The sequence below is a fragment of the Nuphar pumila genome, chromosome 7, assembly GCF_984573655.1.
Source record: "Nuphar pumila chromosome 7, dmNupPumi1.hap1.1, whole genome shotgun sequence".
Taxonomy (NCBI): Eukaryota; Viridiplantae; Streptophyta; class Magnoliopsida; order Nymphaeales; family Nymphaeaceae; genus Nuphar; species Nuphar pumila.
In genome coordinates this window covers 432459-446020 of record NC_143255.1, presented here as the reverse complement: position 1 = coordinate 446020, position 13562 = coordinate 432459, and the positions used below count along the sequence as shown (strand labels likewise).

Sequence of the window (13562 nt, the reverse complement as noted above, 5' to 3'; positions counted from 1 at the left end):
TAAAGCAAAGACAGGCTTCCAATTTTCCTTAATGTTGCGTTCATGCTTTACTGATTTTTTTTAGTTTTTACAAGATCCGGTTACGGTGAATCGGAAGAATGAGCTTTCTCTTCTCTTAGGTGGAATCAGTTATTCCAATAACAGTATGCAACTCCATTCCACGAACACCCCCCGCCCTCAGCATCGTCTCATAAAAGAGGTTCATCATCTCACTTTTAACTTGATAATGAGCTCCACAGAAATTGAGCTGAAGAAACGCACCCTAGATCGAAGCCAGTGGTTAACAAAAAGATGAGACCATCTCCAACACTAGCCCTCTTCTGCAGCTGAACAATGTACAACCTACCCAGCATTATGTTCTAACAAGTTGTCATCACCCAAAGCATCATGCGTTCCACCATAAGAACTGCAGATATGCAAAGATGAATAGCCTTGCACCTAGGCTTATACCTTATGTGCATAGCAAACTTTTTATAAAGCCTCATGGAGTAATTGAATTTGCATTACCCAGCACAAACACCATTCTTATTTCAAAATTCTGTCATCATTCTGTAACTTGCATTCACGAGGAGATTAATTTGGAAATAATGGTCATTATCAGCTTCGTGCTTTATCTGGTTGGGAGGAACCGTGGAAATTTAAAGGCCCACTATCAAAGAGTGAACTATATGTCGAAAACAAATACAAGTAGATATTCGTAAGTCGGGGAAATGGCTTAGGCTCTCAGCATGGATTTAATCTCGGATTGTTGATGTAACTATTCCCGTCACTCCTCACCATTTAAATTTACAATTTTTTATCAAAAAAAAAAGATTTTTTACATTCCTGGAGAATCATTACGTTTCATAACACAGCATATGCGGAATATAAGCATTCCACTGTCTGATTCAAGCCATTATCCACCAGAGTTTTTCCCTGCAAAGAACATAACTATCACATTCCCGAACACAGGATGTATTGAGTTTTGCATGTGAAGTCAGGTAGAAACATCGCCCAGGAGCTTTGTTCTGGCTTGGAGGCTGCATCCAACAAGAGATAATAATAGCAATGGGCACCCAATGTGCATCATATTTCCCAACAAGAGATAATAATAGCAATGGACACCCAATGTGCATCATATTTCCCCACCATAACCCCCCGAACCAAAATAGTCCCTTGATCCAGCGACGGCCATGCTTTTCTGGTGCTCCAACTTGGGACAATCACGGATTCGATGACCAAGCCCACCACAGTAAGCGCAACCCTTTACTCCACTTGCATTGACGATCGCATCCACATCCTCCATTGGATCATTCAGTTCAGCCAGTACTGGGGGAATCCTCTGCTTTGCTTCTTGCAAGAGATGCTTCAAATCAAGCAGTGTAGTCTCACTTTGGTTTTTATTTATAAAGGTTGTTGCAATGCCAGTTTTCCCACACCTTCCAGTACGTCCAATCCTGTGTACATAGTTCTCAATCTCTGCTGGCATGTCGTAGTTGATGACATGCTGGATATCAGGAAAGTCCAGACCTTTGGATGCAACATCAGTTGCCACCAAAACATCTTTCTTCCCAGATTTGAAAGACGATATAGCATCTTCTCTATCTACTTGGTCCTTCCCGCCATGAATGGCCACAGCTTCAACTCCCTTCAGAAGAAGATACTCGTGAATGTCATCTACATCAGCCTTGTTCTCACAAAATATCAGGACAGGAGGTGGTGTCTTCTGCAGGCATTCAAGGAGGTACACAATCTTTGCTTCCTGCTTCACATACTCAACTTCTTGTATAACGTCTAGATTTGCTGCACCAGCTCTTCCAACATTTACAATCACAGGCTTCACTAGTGCACTTCTTGCAAAGTTCTGGATCTTCTTGGGCATAGTGGCAGAGAAAAGAAGGGTCTGTCTCTGTGCTTTAAAATGGTCAAAGACTTCCCGGATGTCATCCTCAAAACCTAAATCCACCAATCTATCTGCCTCATCCAATGTCAGGTACCTGCAAAACATACATTTTCAATTTGGAGAATACAAGAACAGCCATAGCTATTGCTTGAGGGTAATCAACTCCCTTCTTTCAAAATGAAAGCAGCAAAAAGGAAAAAACTAACCAAGAATGCACATAATTACAGTGAATAACATGAAGAAGCAAAAGGCCAAGCTAACTGTGGAGTAATTCAGTAACTAATCATACAAATCAAAGATTGGATTTATATTCAGAACGAGACATAAATTCTGTATCAATTTGTCAAGATGCATAGAAGGGGTGACCGCACTGGCTAATTATAATATGATCCAACTAGAAAGAAACCTACTGCCCCTAAGAGAGCTAAAGCAACAGCTAAGAATAGTCAATTAATTAGGACATACAAATGACCAAGATAAGAACATTGTGCTATTTCAGTAGGTTATGAGTAATCTTCTAACCCTTCTGAACTAACAAAGCTACAGCCGTCCTGTAATGCAATCCATACCAGCCTTCCCCTACTCTAGAACACTACGACGAGAATTCAGTTCAACCTGAACCACTTCCAATCGCCAAAAGTTTCAAGAAAAGAAGAAAGCAGGGCTAAACTAAGAATAGAACCTATTTGTAAGTCATGCCAACAAGCGTTAAATGGTTCTTACGAATATTTTTCTGTGTGCCAACCAATTCAACCAAGTTTTAGGTTTTAACAGTAATATTAACTAGAAGCAGCAAGCAGAACAGCAAATCGGCATAACAATATACATATAACATACGTATGCATGTACAAGCATACATGTGAGTGCATGCGTCTGCATGTGCATGGTTAGAATACCAGAAAACATACACAACCATCGGCTACATTAGCACCAAAGAACCGTCTCACCACCATCCAATCAGTTCCATGGCAATGAATCAAAAGCACCATAAATTGGCAAGGGGAATGGTAAAATTAAAAGAAAATAAAATGCAATCGAAGAAAGGCACAAATTTAAGGGAAAGCCCAATATGTATCGAAGCTAATATGAGTTTAGAAAAGGAAAAACATTAAAAACTGAAAACCAAATAAAATAACCAACCTGCAGTTATCGAGATTCATCTTCTTCTTGGCTAACATATCCTTCAACCTCCCCGGTGTCGCCACCACGATATGCACCCCTCTCTTCACGACCTCCAACTGCGAGCGCATATCGACTCCCCCAATACACAGCAACGGCCGCAAATCCGGATACCCACTCTCCCTCAGCGGGACCAGGAACTCCTGGACAACCTCGAATGTCTGCCTCGCCAACTCCCTGGATGGGCAAATTATCAACCCAAAAGGGCCTTCCCCCGCCACAATAGGCATCATCACCTCCTCTTGCAATGCAGCCATGATCAGCGGGATAACGAAAACCAGGGTTTTGCCCGACCCGGTGAACGCAATTCCGATCATGTCCCGCCCGGACAATATCACGGGAAGGCCCTGTACCTGAATGGGAGTCGGCTGCACGATCCCTTTGGCCTTGAGCCTTTTGAGGATGGGGTCAGGAAGACGCATATCCTTAAAATTCTTGATGGGCGAGGGGATGTCGTCTCCCTCCACGAGGATGTGCCACTGCTTCCGGATCGCCTCTCTCTCCTTCTCCGTCATATGGCGGATCGGAAGAGGCGGCTTCCAGCCTGTTTTCATGGGTTCCGTGTACTGGATCCCCTTGGCAATTTCGCGCACCGACATGAGGGTCTTGCGGTCAGAGAGCTTGTCGATCATCTCCTTCTCCTGCAGGACCAGTTGCTCGGTGGGGCTGATATCGGGCAACGACTTCTTGAGCTGTGACGCCTTGACGAGGAGGCTGGGCTTCGCCTCGGAGGGCTTCGACTGGTCAGGGTCATCGGCGGCGGCCGAGCAGGAGGACTTGCCATCCTTCCGGCGGAGGATCTTCTGTGCCTCTTGCATCCGACGCTTCTTGACGGGTACATAGTCGTCATCGTCGTCGGCGGCGGCGGCATTAGCATCCCCGGTCATATCGTCGGCAGAAGGCCGCTTAGCCATGGAAGGCCTAGGGTTGGAAGCGTCTGGGAGGTCGACGAAGGAATCCTCTAGGAGATAAGGGTCACGGGCTAACATTCCTGTCTCGACCGAAGATGCTGAGGCCGCCTCTCTTGTCTGTCCGATTATTAGGGTTCTTATATGACGTCTCTCCTTTAGTAGTCCTCGGGAAACCGATAGGGATTGGAAAGAAATTTTTTTGTTGGAGAGCAGCCAAAGGGTCGCTTATAGATTTGAATTCGAATCTGAATTAGATCCGATGACCCAGACCCTACCCGGGTTCTGACTAAGATCCATAAAAAATTTCAGTATAAAAAAAAATATATATATATATATATATTATTTTCACCAGGTCTGATTTATAGAACCTTTATCTTTATAGGATCCAGGCATGGTTTTTATCTTATGATGAGTCTGATTAGAACCTGTTTCCATCATCTAAAATCAAGATTGGGTGGGAACCAGACACATCCAAACTCCCGTTCATTTTAATTGTGGTAAAAAAAGTTAGGATAACAAATTTACCGAAAAAAACCATAACTAAGGTCTAGTTTCAAACGGCCGGAGTGGTGCAAGGAATTGGTGGCCCAATCATCATCTTTTATTTCTTCTTCTTTTTCTGAAAGAAAGAAAGAACAAGCAAAGAACCATCCATCGGCGTTGGGCTCTACTAGGTTAGCATCACTCGCAAAAGGGTCAGCATAGTGCTGGGAATACCAAGAAACAGGTATTCATGTTAATAAAGAGGAGGAGGAGGAGGATGGTTTTCCCTTCTCTCCTCTCGTACACTTGCATCGGTCCTCGTTTTCTTCAGTTTTTTCTTCCTCTTCTTTCAAACGAGAAACCAATGGATGTTCATAATACTATAACAATTCAGTTTATTCCATTCTATGATGGTTTTTCATTAACACAATAAAATTGCCGAAGCGTGGTGATTATAGAAAAAATAATAATAATTTGTGACTGTCATACCTTTTTTGTTTTTTCAGAATGGTTCTCAAGGGTAGATATGTCTTTTCACCAAAGAAGGTTTTTTGGTCACGATAGTTAACCACAAGGATATCTCTGAAATGGTAGGGGGGGGCTTTGTTGAGATAAGTAAATGGGTTAGTGTATGGATGTATTTGTGAATCCCTCATAAGATAAGATAGGGATGACTAAAACGCATCTACTGAAACACAAAAAGTAATTCTAAGCTCTAATTATGATTCTCACTTGAGAAATCTTATCCTCCCTTATAAGTAATGTTATCAGTACCTGTGAGTATCCACAGAAATTCCATGAGTTGCAGGCCTGAGTAGGCTATAAAAAATACTTTTTATTACTATTTTAAATTTATTTTAATGATTTTAACATGTGTCACTTTACGATTGACACGTAATAATCTTTTATTATTTTTTGGGTCGATACATTAAGTTGAATATCGATATCGGTAGATACTGTAACACCTCTGATTTTTTGTAAAACCTGTAATATTTTAATTTAATATGTATAGAATGACTTCTTAAATATATATCGAGGTGGTTGCCGAATAATTTTAAGTTTTGAATCGATGTTCCAATCAAATTTGGGTAAGATTTGAAATTCGAATTTATTTCAGGGAAAATTTATCTATAAGGACGTTTTGGGTATTGTTGAAAGAGATATAAATGGTGTTTTATATTAGGACCACAGTTTGAAAGGAAAATATCAGGTGTGAAAAAAATTTGGAAAAAAGGGGGGGGGGGCTAATGGGTATAAAACCAAAGCAGGTTATATGTTCCCCCCGAACAGGACAGTTAGCTACATCTCATGATCGGGGGTCCCAAAGAGCACCACGTATGTAAGCATGTGCATCTCGTATCCCCATGTTTGTCAGCATTAATTAGCGTTGGAGTTTGATGCGATTGCAAAGACTTAAGTACCCTCTCCTCCATTGGTGCAAAAAAAAATGACGGTTCTTGAAAAGGAGTGGTTGTAAAGACTTAAGTACCCCGAAGATGATTATTTAAAACTCAGTCTCTGCACTGCAGGATTATCCGAGAAAGAAATCTTCCCTGGAGGAGGCCATGAACATCAACCCTCTTACTCTCTCTCTCTTCCTTCTATTTCTGCTTCTGTGCACATCCATTAGAAGATCATACATTGCTCCATCAAGCACCGACTGACCTGCACATTGACTGTTGTGGAGCCTGATTCAAAGTTTTTACCCTTACAGGAGGAGGGTTTGGGGGCTCATCCCAGCGTGGGTAGCATCATTCAACTCTCACTCTCTCTCTCTCTCCCTTCTATTTCTGCTTCTGTGCACATCCATTAGAAGATCATACATTGCTCCATCAAGCACCGACTGACCTGCACATTTACTGTTGTGGAGCCTGATTCAAAGTTTTTACCCTTACAGGAGGAGGGTCTGGGGGCTCCTCCCAGCGTGGGTAGCATCATTCAACTTGAAGAGTTGTGGAGTCTGATTTAGAGTTTTTACTCTTACAGAAAGGGGGGTCTGAGAGCTCCTCCCAGTGTGGGTAGCATCATTCAACTTGAAGAGTTATGGAGTCTGATTCAGAGCTTTTACCCTTACAAAAGGGGGGTCTGAGGGCTCCTCCCAGCGTGTTCATGGCCTTTTGCCCTTACAGAAGGGGGGATTTACATTTCGTAGAACACCAGTCACCGGAACGAGATGAACACCCGTCACCGGAACGACGGCTCCGCTGAGACCTCCTCGCTAGGGAGAAGAAGACGACATGGTGGAGCTTCTGCTGGCCATCCTCAGCGCGACTGCACCGACTGGGTTGCTGTCGAGGAGGAGGGCGAGAACGGTGACTCTTAGCTTGGGCAATCTTTCTTTTGATGATTGTGGTTGTAATGTATCGTTGAAGTTAAAATGGGGAATGAAATGACAATAGAAATTGCTGAAAATTTACAGAAATAAACTAGACTCAATAACGAAGACACCACTTTTTACGGATTTGGAATATGACCTCCGGTTAGGGAGATATGACTCTAACAAGTTGGTCCTAATTTGCGGAAGACACTACAAATCGCTATAGCGATTTGCGGAAGACATTACAAATCGCTATAGCGATTTGCGAAAGACACTACAAATCGCGGATTTGGAATATGACCTCCGGTTAGGGAGATATGACTCTGACAAGTTGGTCCTAATTTACGGAAGACACTACAAATCGCTATAGCGATTTGCGGAAGACACTACAAATCGCGGATTTGGAATATGACCTCCGGTTAGGGAGATATGACTCTGACAAGTTGGTCCTAATTTGCGGAAGACACTACAAATCGCTATAGCGATTTGCGAATCGCTATAGCGATTTGCGAATCGCTATAGCGATTTGCGGAAGACACTACAAATCGCTATAGCGTTTCGCGATTTACGGAAGACACTACAAATACTACAAATTGCTGTAGGAAATCCCGATAATACTACAAATCATTGTTGGAAGGCCCAAAAAAATTTTGGTCCGGAGGGCGCTGCCCCCCGCCAGGGGCGGACCCCCCGGGATCCGCACCGGGGGGGAGCCCCCGGACCCCCCTCCTGTAAGGGCAAAAACTCTAAATCAAGCACATAAGTAGAGAGAGAAGAAGAAAACATGTTTGTCCTTTTTTTGAACAGAAAAAGAAGAAGACTTTGAAGAGTCAACATCATCCTCGACTTTCTGGATGGAGGACATGTTTGTCCTTTTTTTGAACTATTTGTTTTTTCTTTTTTGAATGAAAGGCATTTTTGTCATTTTCTCAAACCAGTACTTTATGAGAAGAATAGCAATAAAGGGTACTTAAGTCTTTGCAACAACACCAGAGTCCGATGCAAAGTTATGTCAACATACACGGGAATACGAGTCCCATGTGCTTGTATACGTGGTGCTCATTCAAAGCCCCGAACACAGACGTGGGATTCAGTGAATCATCGGGGGCGAACATACACCACCCTCTCGTATAAAACCCTCCCTCCCCTTCTCATTTTCGACCCTCTCACTTCACCCCTCTAGTTTCTCCCGCTTTCGTGTAAAACCCCTTTTCCCTCGAACCTCTCTCTCTCTCTCTCTCTCTCTCTCTCTCTCTCTCTCTCTCTCTCTCTCTCTCTCTCTCTCTCTCTCTCTCTCTATTTTTCTCTCGTCCCTCTCGAGTTCCCTTTCTCCACCCTTCTGTTTTGCCGTGGAGGAGTGGAACCGAGCACGGGCCCGCTGTTGCGCATCAGCTGCAAAACCCTTCTCTGTTCTTTCTGGGATTATTTTGTAAGGTAGTTCTTTCCCTCCATTCCCTTAGCTACTACTTTGTGTAGGCTAGTTCTTCTTGGGTTTTTTAAGGGTAGATTTTGTTGATTAATGAATCATTTTGGAAAAAAAATCTGGTTATCATAACATGTAGGTAATATTTGTATTTTTCCTTTGCAGTTCTCTTAGGTTGTGTTTTCTCTCATCTTGAGTTTTAATTCTCATCACACAACTTTAAGTATTTTTATTGTATATATTGAGAAATTTAAATCGTGCAAATTTAAAATGATAAGGAGACCCACACTAAGAGGCATAACCCAAAATATAATAAGAAAGTTCATGATAAGAAGGAGCACTATGAGGTGGCCAACAGAATATGCGATAAGGAAGTTCACGATGAGGTGGCTCATTAGATGCTAAGGCAAATGGAGTCTGTTAATAACCAAACGAAGGTTATTGATAATAACTAACTCAGACCAAGAGGAGTTCAAGTTAAACATAAAGAGAGAGAGTGAGAGAGTCCAGATATTATGATAAGAAGGATTCACGAGTCTAGATAGGCTTGAACTATCCAATTGTAAAAACTATATAAAGACTTTCAATAATAGAACCTACTCAAGTCGTCAAGTTGAGTAGAGTATTTGGCAAGTAGACGTAGTGATCACAAACACCAAACCACGTAAATCGTGTGTAGTAAGTTGCTTTTTCAGTTTATTCTTTTTGTTTTCATGGTATGAGAGCACTGTTTATGGTGAGAGTGTTTTTGTATTCATATTGTTTTTCTCATTATGGCTATAGTTCCAATCGAGTCGACTTCACCGATGAAATATTCATACTCATTTAACATGAATGTCACTAACTTTGTAACAATCAAACTCAACCATAACAACTTTTTGTTATGGCAAACCCGGTTTCTTGGTCTTATTAAAAGCCAAGACATGGCAGGCTTTCTTGATGGGGAATACCCCATGCCGCCTCAATATATGTAGACTCCAATTGGTGCTGCTATGAATCTCAAATGTATGGCTTGGAGGAAATCAGATTGTTTACTGCAATGATTGATCACTGGTACTCTTACAAAAGAACTCCTTAGAATTGTTGTTGGACTCCAAACCTCTCGAGAGGTATGGAATGCTCTCAGAACCTCCTTCGCTCATGTATCTAAAGAATGTGAGTTCTTGTTTGTTCAAAAGTTGCAATTGCATCAAAACAATGAAATACCTATAGTTGATTATATAAATAGTTTCAAAAAGATATGTGATGAGCTTGTGGTCATAGGCAAGCCTATCAATGATGGCACCAAGGTATTTTGGTTATTGAATGGGTTTTGAGTTGGTTATGAATCGTTTGTTACAACCATGCTAAAGCCACCAACCCCGTCATATGAACAAGTTGTCGGGCTATTGCAAAGTCATCAAACTAGATGTGATCATTATGAAGAAGTGAACAACCACTTAGTGTTTTTTGGTCAAAGAACTGAAAATCAAAAATATCGATACTCTAATAAAAAATAACAGCTCTCTTCAAAAGGTCGTGAGTTCACTCAAGCAAGTCAAACCATAAATCATAGAAATAATTCAACCTAAAAGAAGCCTTTCAATGGTCAAGCAGAAAATCAAATTCAATCAAAAAATAAAGAAAAGGGTGTGACCTGTCAAATTCGTTTCAAGTCAAATCACAGTGCTATCAATTATTGGCATTGATTCAATCATGCATTTCAGGTAGAAGATATTCCCCAAGCGCTCACAGCATTAAAACTTTCTGATGGTCAAGATAATGCATGGCTTCCAAATACAAGAGCAATTGCCCATGTTACTTTAGATGCAGGTAAACTTGACAATCTTAATAAGTATTATGGTTCAGAAAAAATTATGATTGGTGTTGGATCTAAACTTGTTATTACTCACACTGGAACGACAAACTTGAAGGTTGGAAGCAAAGAATTGATTCTTGAAAATGTTCTTGTTGTCCTTGAAATTAAGAAGAATCTTTTTTTTGTTGGCCAGTTAACATCTAACATGTCTTATTCTTTTGAGTTCTCATCTAACGGTTTTTGGTGAAGGATCAAGCCAACAACAAGGTGGTGGTGACTGGCAATAGAATCGGTGGCATGTATGGAGTCACGCCAAAGAATAAGCAAGTTTATTATTCTACACGATTCCAATCTGTTAGCAAGGATGTCTGGCATGCGAGACTCGGCTATCCCAATATACAACTGGTTGATTTTTTAGTTAAAAATAATTTTATTGAGGTAACCGCACAGAATAAATTTCCTTCAGTATGCCCAAGTTGCCAAATGGGCAAAATGTATAGGCTACCATTCCTTCAAGTTGATGAACATTGTTCTCAACCATTTGATAAGGTTCATTGTGATTTGTGAGGACTATCACCTATATCTTATTTTCAACAATTCAAGTTTTATGCTATATTTGTTGATGAATATTTTACATTCACATGGTTTTATCCATTAAATGCCAAATCTGAACTCACAAAAAAATTTATTGAATTCTACAATTTGGTGATTACTCAGTTTGAGAAAAAAATCAAAGTTTTTTTAACTGATGAAAGAGGTGAGTTCTATAACCACATGCTGGAAAAATATTTGAAAAAAAAAAGGCATCAAACATATTAAAGTCTCCCCAAAAATGCTAAAACAAAATGAAATGGCAGAGTGTAAACATCGCTCTATTACTGAACTACGATTAACTATGATTTTTTATATTAATATTCCAACACATTTTTGGGTGGAAGCCTTCTCCACGACTCTATGGTTGATTAATAGACTTTCATCTCAAAATCTTCATATGAAGTCATTATTTGAGTTGTTAACAAGAAAATAATCGGATTTTTCATGCCTTAGATCATTTGGCTGCAGATGTTTTTCCTATATTAGGAACTACAACAAAAATAAGTTTGAACCACGGTCTCTACTGATGCAATTTGGAAAACAATAATTTAAAAACCAAGAACTGTGCACCAAATGGTAATTTTAAAAGTAGTTCTTGTAATCGTTGTAGAGTAGCGAGTTGGATCGTCTCCTTAGGGAACAGAGCTTAGGCAAAACAATTCACTTTATTTACTTTATTAATAACTGGAAAAAAAATTACACTATCTTTAAATTACAATGCTAATTAAAATGAAAGAGACAAAAACAATAAAAATAAATATTTTAAACTAAGCCTTGGGTCCTCTAACAAAATCCAAGAAGCTTTATAATCATATTCTTTTGCATCCACCTCAGTCCACTCTCTTCCTTATTTGTGGCTCAAATAAGACTCTGTAAAATAAAAATAAATAAAAACTACTACCTTATTTTAAACAATAAGCAAATGAATATCAAATTAATTAATTAATTAATTAATCTAACTAATAATTAAAAGGATAATAAAGAACTAAATGTATTTAACAATTTATCTAAACTAAACTATCCTATTGACAACTAATTAAGAAATTTAATTAACTAAACAATCAAGAAGACCAATTAACCAAAAATCATGACAGCCATCTATTTAATAAACTATGCAAGACAAAATCAAATCTGAATTAAAACAAAAACTAAACTAACTAATACATTAAACTATAGAAACTATGATTAGTCTAAAATAGAAAAATAAAGATTAACTATTCTATTTTATTAGAGAAAAATGGTAATCAGATAAAAAATTAATTCGGCTAATCTAGTTTTAATCTGAACTAAATCTTAATTAAACTAATCTAATAAAATTTAACTAACTAATACTGATTTAATTAATATAAAAGAAACAAAAATTAATATGAATTAAAATTAATGATTAAAAATAGAAATAACAATTAACGATAATCTAATTTGGTTGATTATTCTACTAATTAAAGATCATAATTAATAAATAACATGATTAAATATCTAACTAGGTTCTAAAATTAAATTCTGGAATTAAATATTAACAATTAACTATTGATGAAGAACAAAAGTTAAATCTAATCTATTTGGCTGAATTAAAACCAGTTAATTTATTCTATCTAACTATTGATTAATCTAAACTAACAATAAATTAAATAAAAACTAATTAAAGCAACTAAAATAATCAAGAACAAGAATTAATCTATGAATAAACTAACCTAGTAATGAAAATAAATAGGAAATACTTAGATCTAACTACTGAAAATAAAAGAAAACTAAAAAGACTACACAACCCTAATCAGCTATTAAAAAGAGATCTAATTAATTAAATTTACTAAATACCAAATATTAAAACCTATTCTAAACTAAATCTAAACCTAAATTGAATGAAAATCACAAAAATAATAAAAAGAACCAATCTATACCTAACGATTTTGACTAAAACATAAAACTATGCCTGAATATCATGAAAATCGATAAAACCTAATTTAATCTATTTTTATTTTATACAAAACATAAATCTTAAATAAAAGAAAATCAGATCTAATCTAAAACTAACCTAGAGTTTATCTAATTATTGCAAATATAAAAATAAACTAATTTACAAATCAATACAGATAGTTTTTACAATTCCAAACTTACCCAATGGGCCTTTTCGGTTAAGTTTTTCGACCCGGACAACTCAAGACTCGACCGAAACTCCGACAAGAAAATGATCAGACCTTAAAAACAGACTCTAGACGACAAATAAAGTTAAAATCGCCAATGTTCAAGTCTTTCCTGCATTTTTCAGTGTTTTGAGTCATTTAGGATTCTTTAGTTTGTAGTTTAATTAGTTTAGGAATTGCTAACTAGTATTTTACTTTTTTTAGAATTGCCTTTTTATGAAACACGCTTTTCTAGAAGTGTTCTTTTGAAAATTTTGAAAACTAATTGAAGTTTTCTGAAAAAAAACGTGTGACTTAATTTCTTTACTATAAAAAGTATTTTTTCTAGCCACAGGGGGGTCTCCCTCTTGTAAAAAAATGTGATCTCCTTCTCTCTCTTCTCTTCCTCCTCTTTTTTGTTCCCAACCAATTCTCCTTTTTGCTCTTCCTTTCTCCCTCTTTTTCTTCTTGCTTTTAATTTCTTCTGACACTGGTTCTTCTTGTCCCTATCGTTGGAGGCACGTGCAACTCAGAGAAAATATCATTTTTTCTTCTCAACCCCTCCATCGGAGGCGAATCGTCAGGTTTGCTTTTTCTCCCCTGTCTCTCCATAGATTATTATTTAGATTAGCTTTTATTTATTTTGTAGAATACATGCATCGTATTTCATCTTGGCATATAGCATAGTTTAATCTTTGTATATTTGTTGCATTTAGTTTAGATTGTTTACTTTTATTCATTGCAAAAAAAAAAAGAATATATATATATATATATATATATATATATATATATATATATATATATATCATATCTTGCATTCTATATAGCGTAATTTAGTTTTTGTCATGTCATTGC

The 13562-nt window shown here is 38.0% G+C and overlaps 1 protein-coding gene across 1 annotated transcript; it reads right to left on the bottom strand.

Annotated features, from left to right (window-relative positions):
- Positions 1-745: 745 nt before the first annotated feature.
- Positions 746-4097, bottom strand: LOC149830755 (DEAD-box ATP-dependent RNA helicase 35-like). The gene is made up of 2 exons (XM_090013472.1): positions 3023-4097; positions 746-1976 (listed from the first exon to the last, which is right to left on the bottom strand). Exons 1-2 carry the CDS (start codon positions 4048-4050, stop codon positions 1115-1117), a joined length of 1890 nt encoding a protein of 629 aa, XP_089869598.1. The 5' UTR covers positions 4051-4097; the 3' UTR covers positions 746-1114.
- Between the last annotated feature and the right edge of the window lie 9465 nt (positions 4098-13562).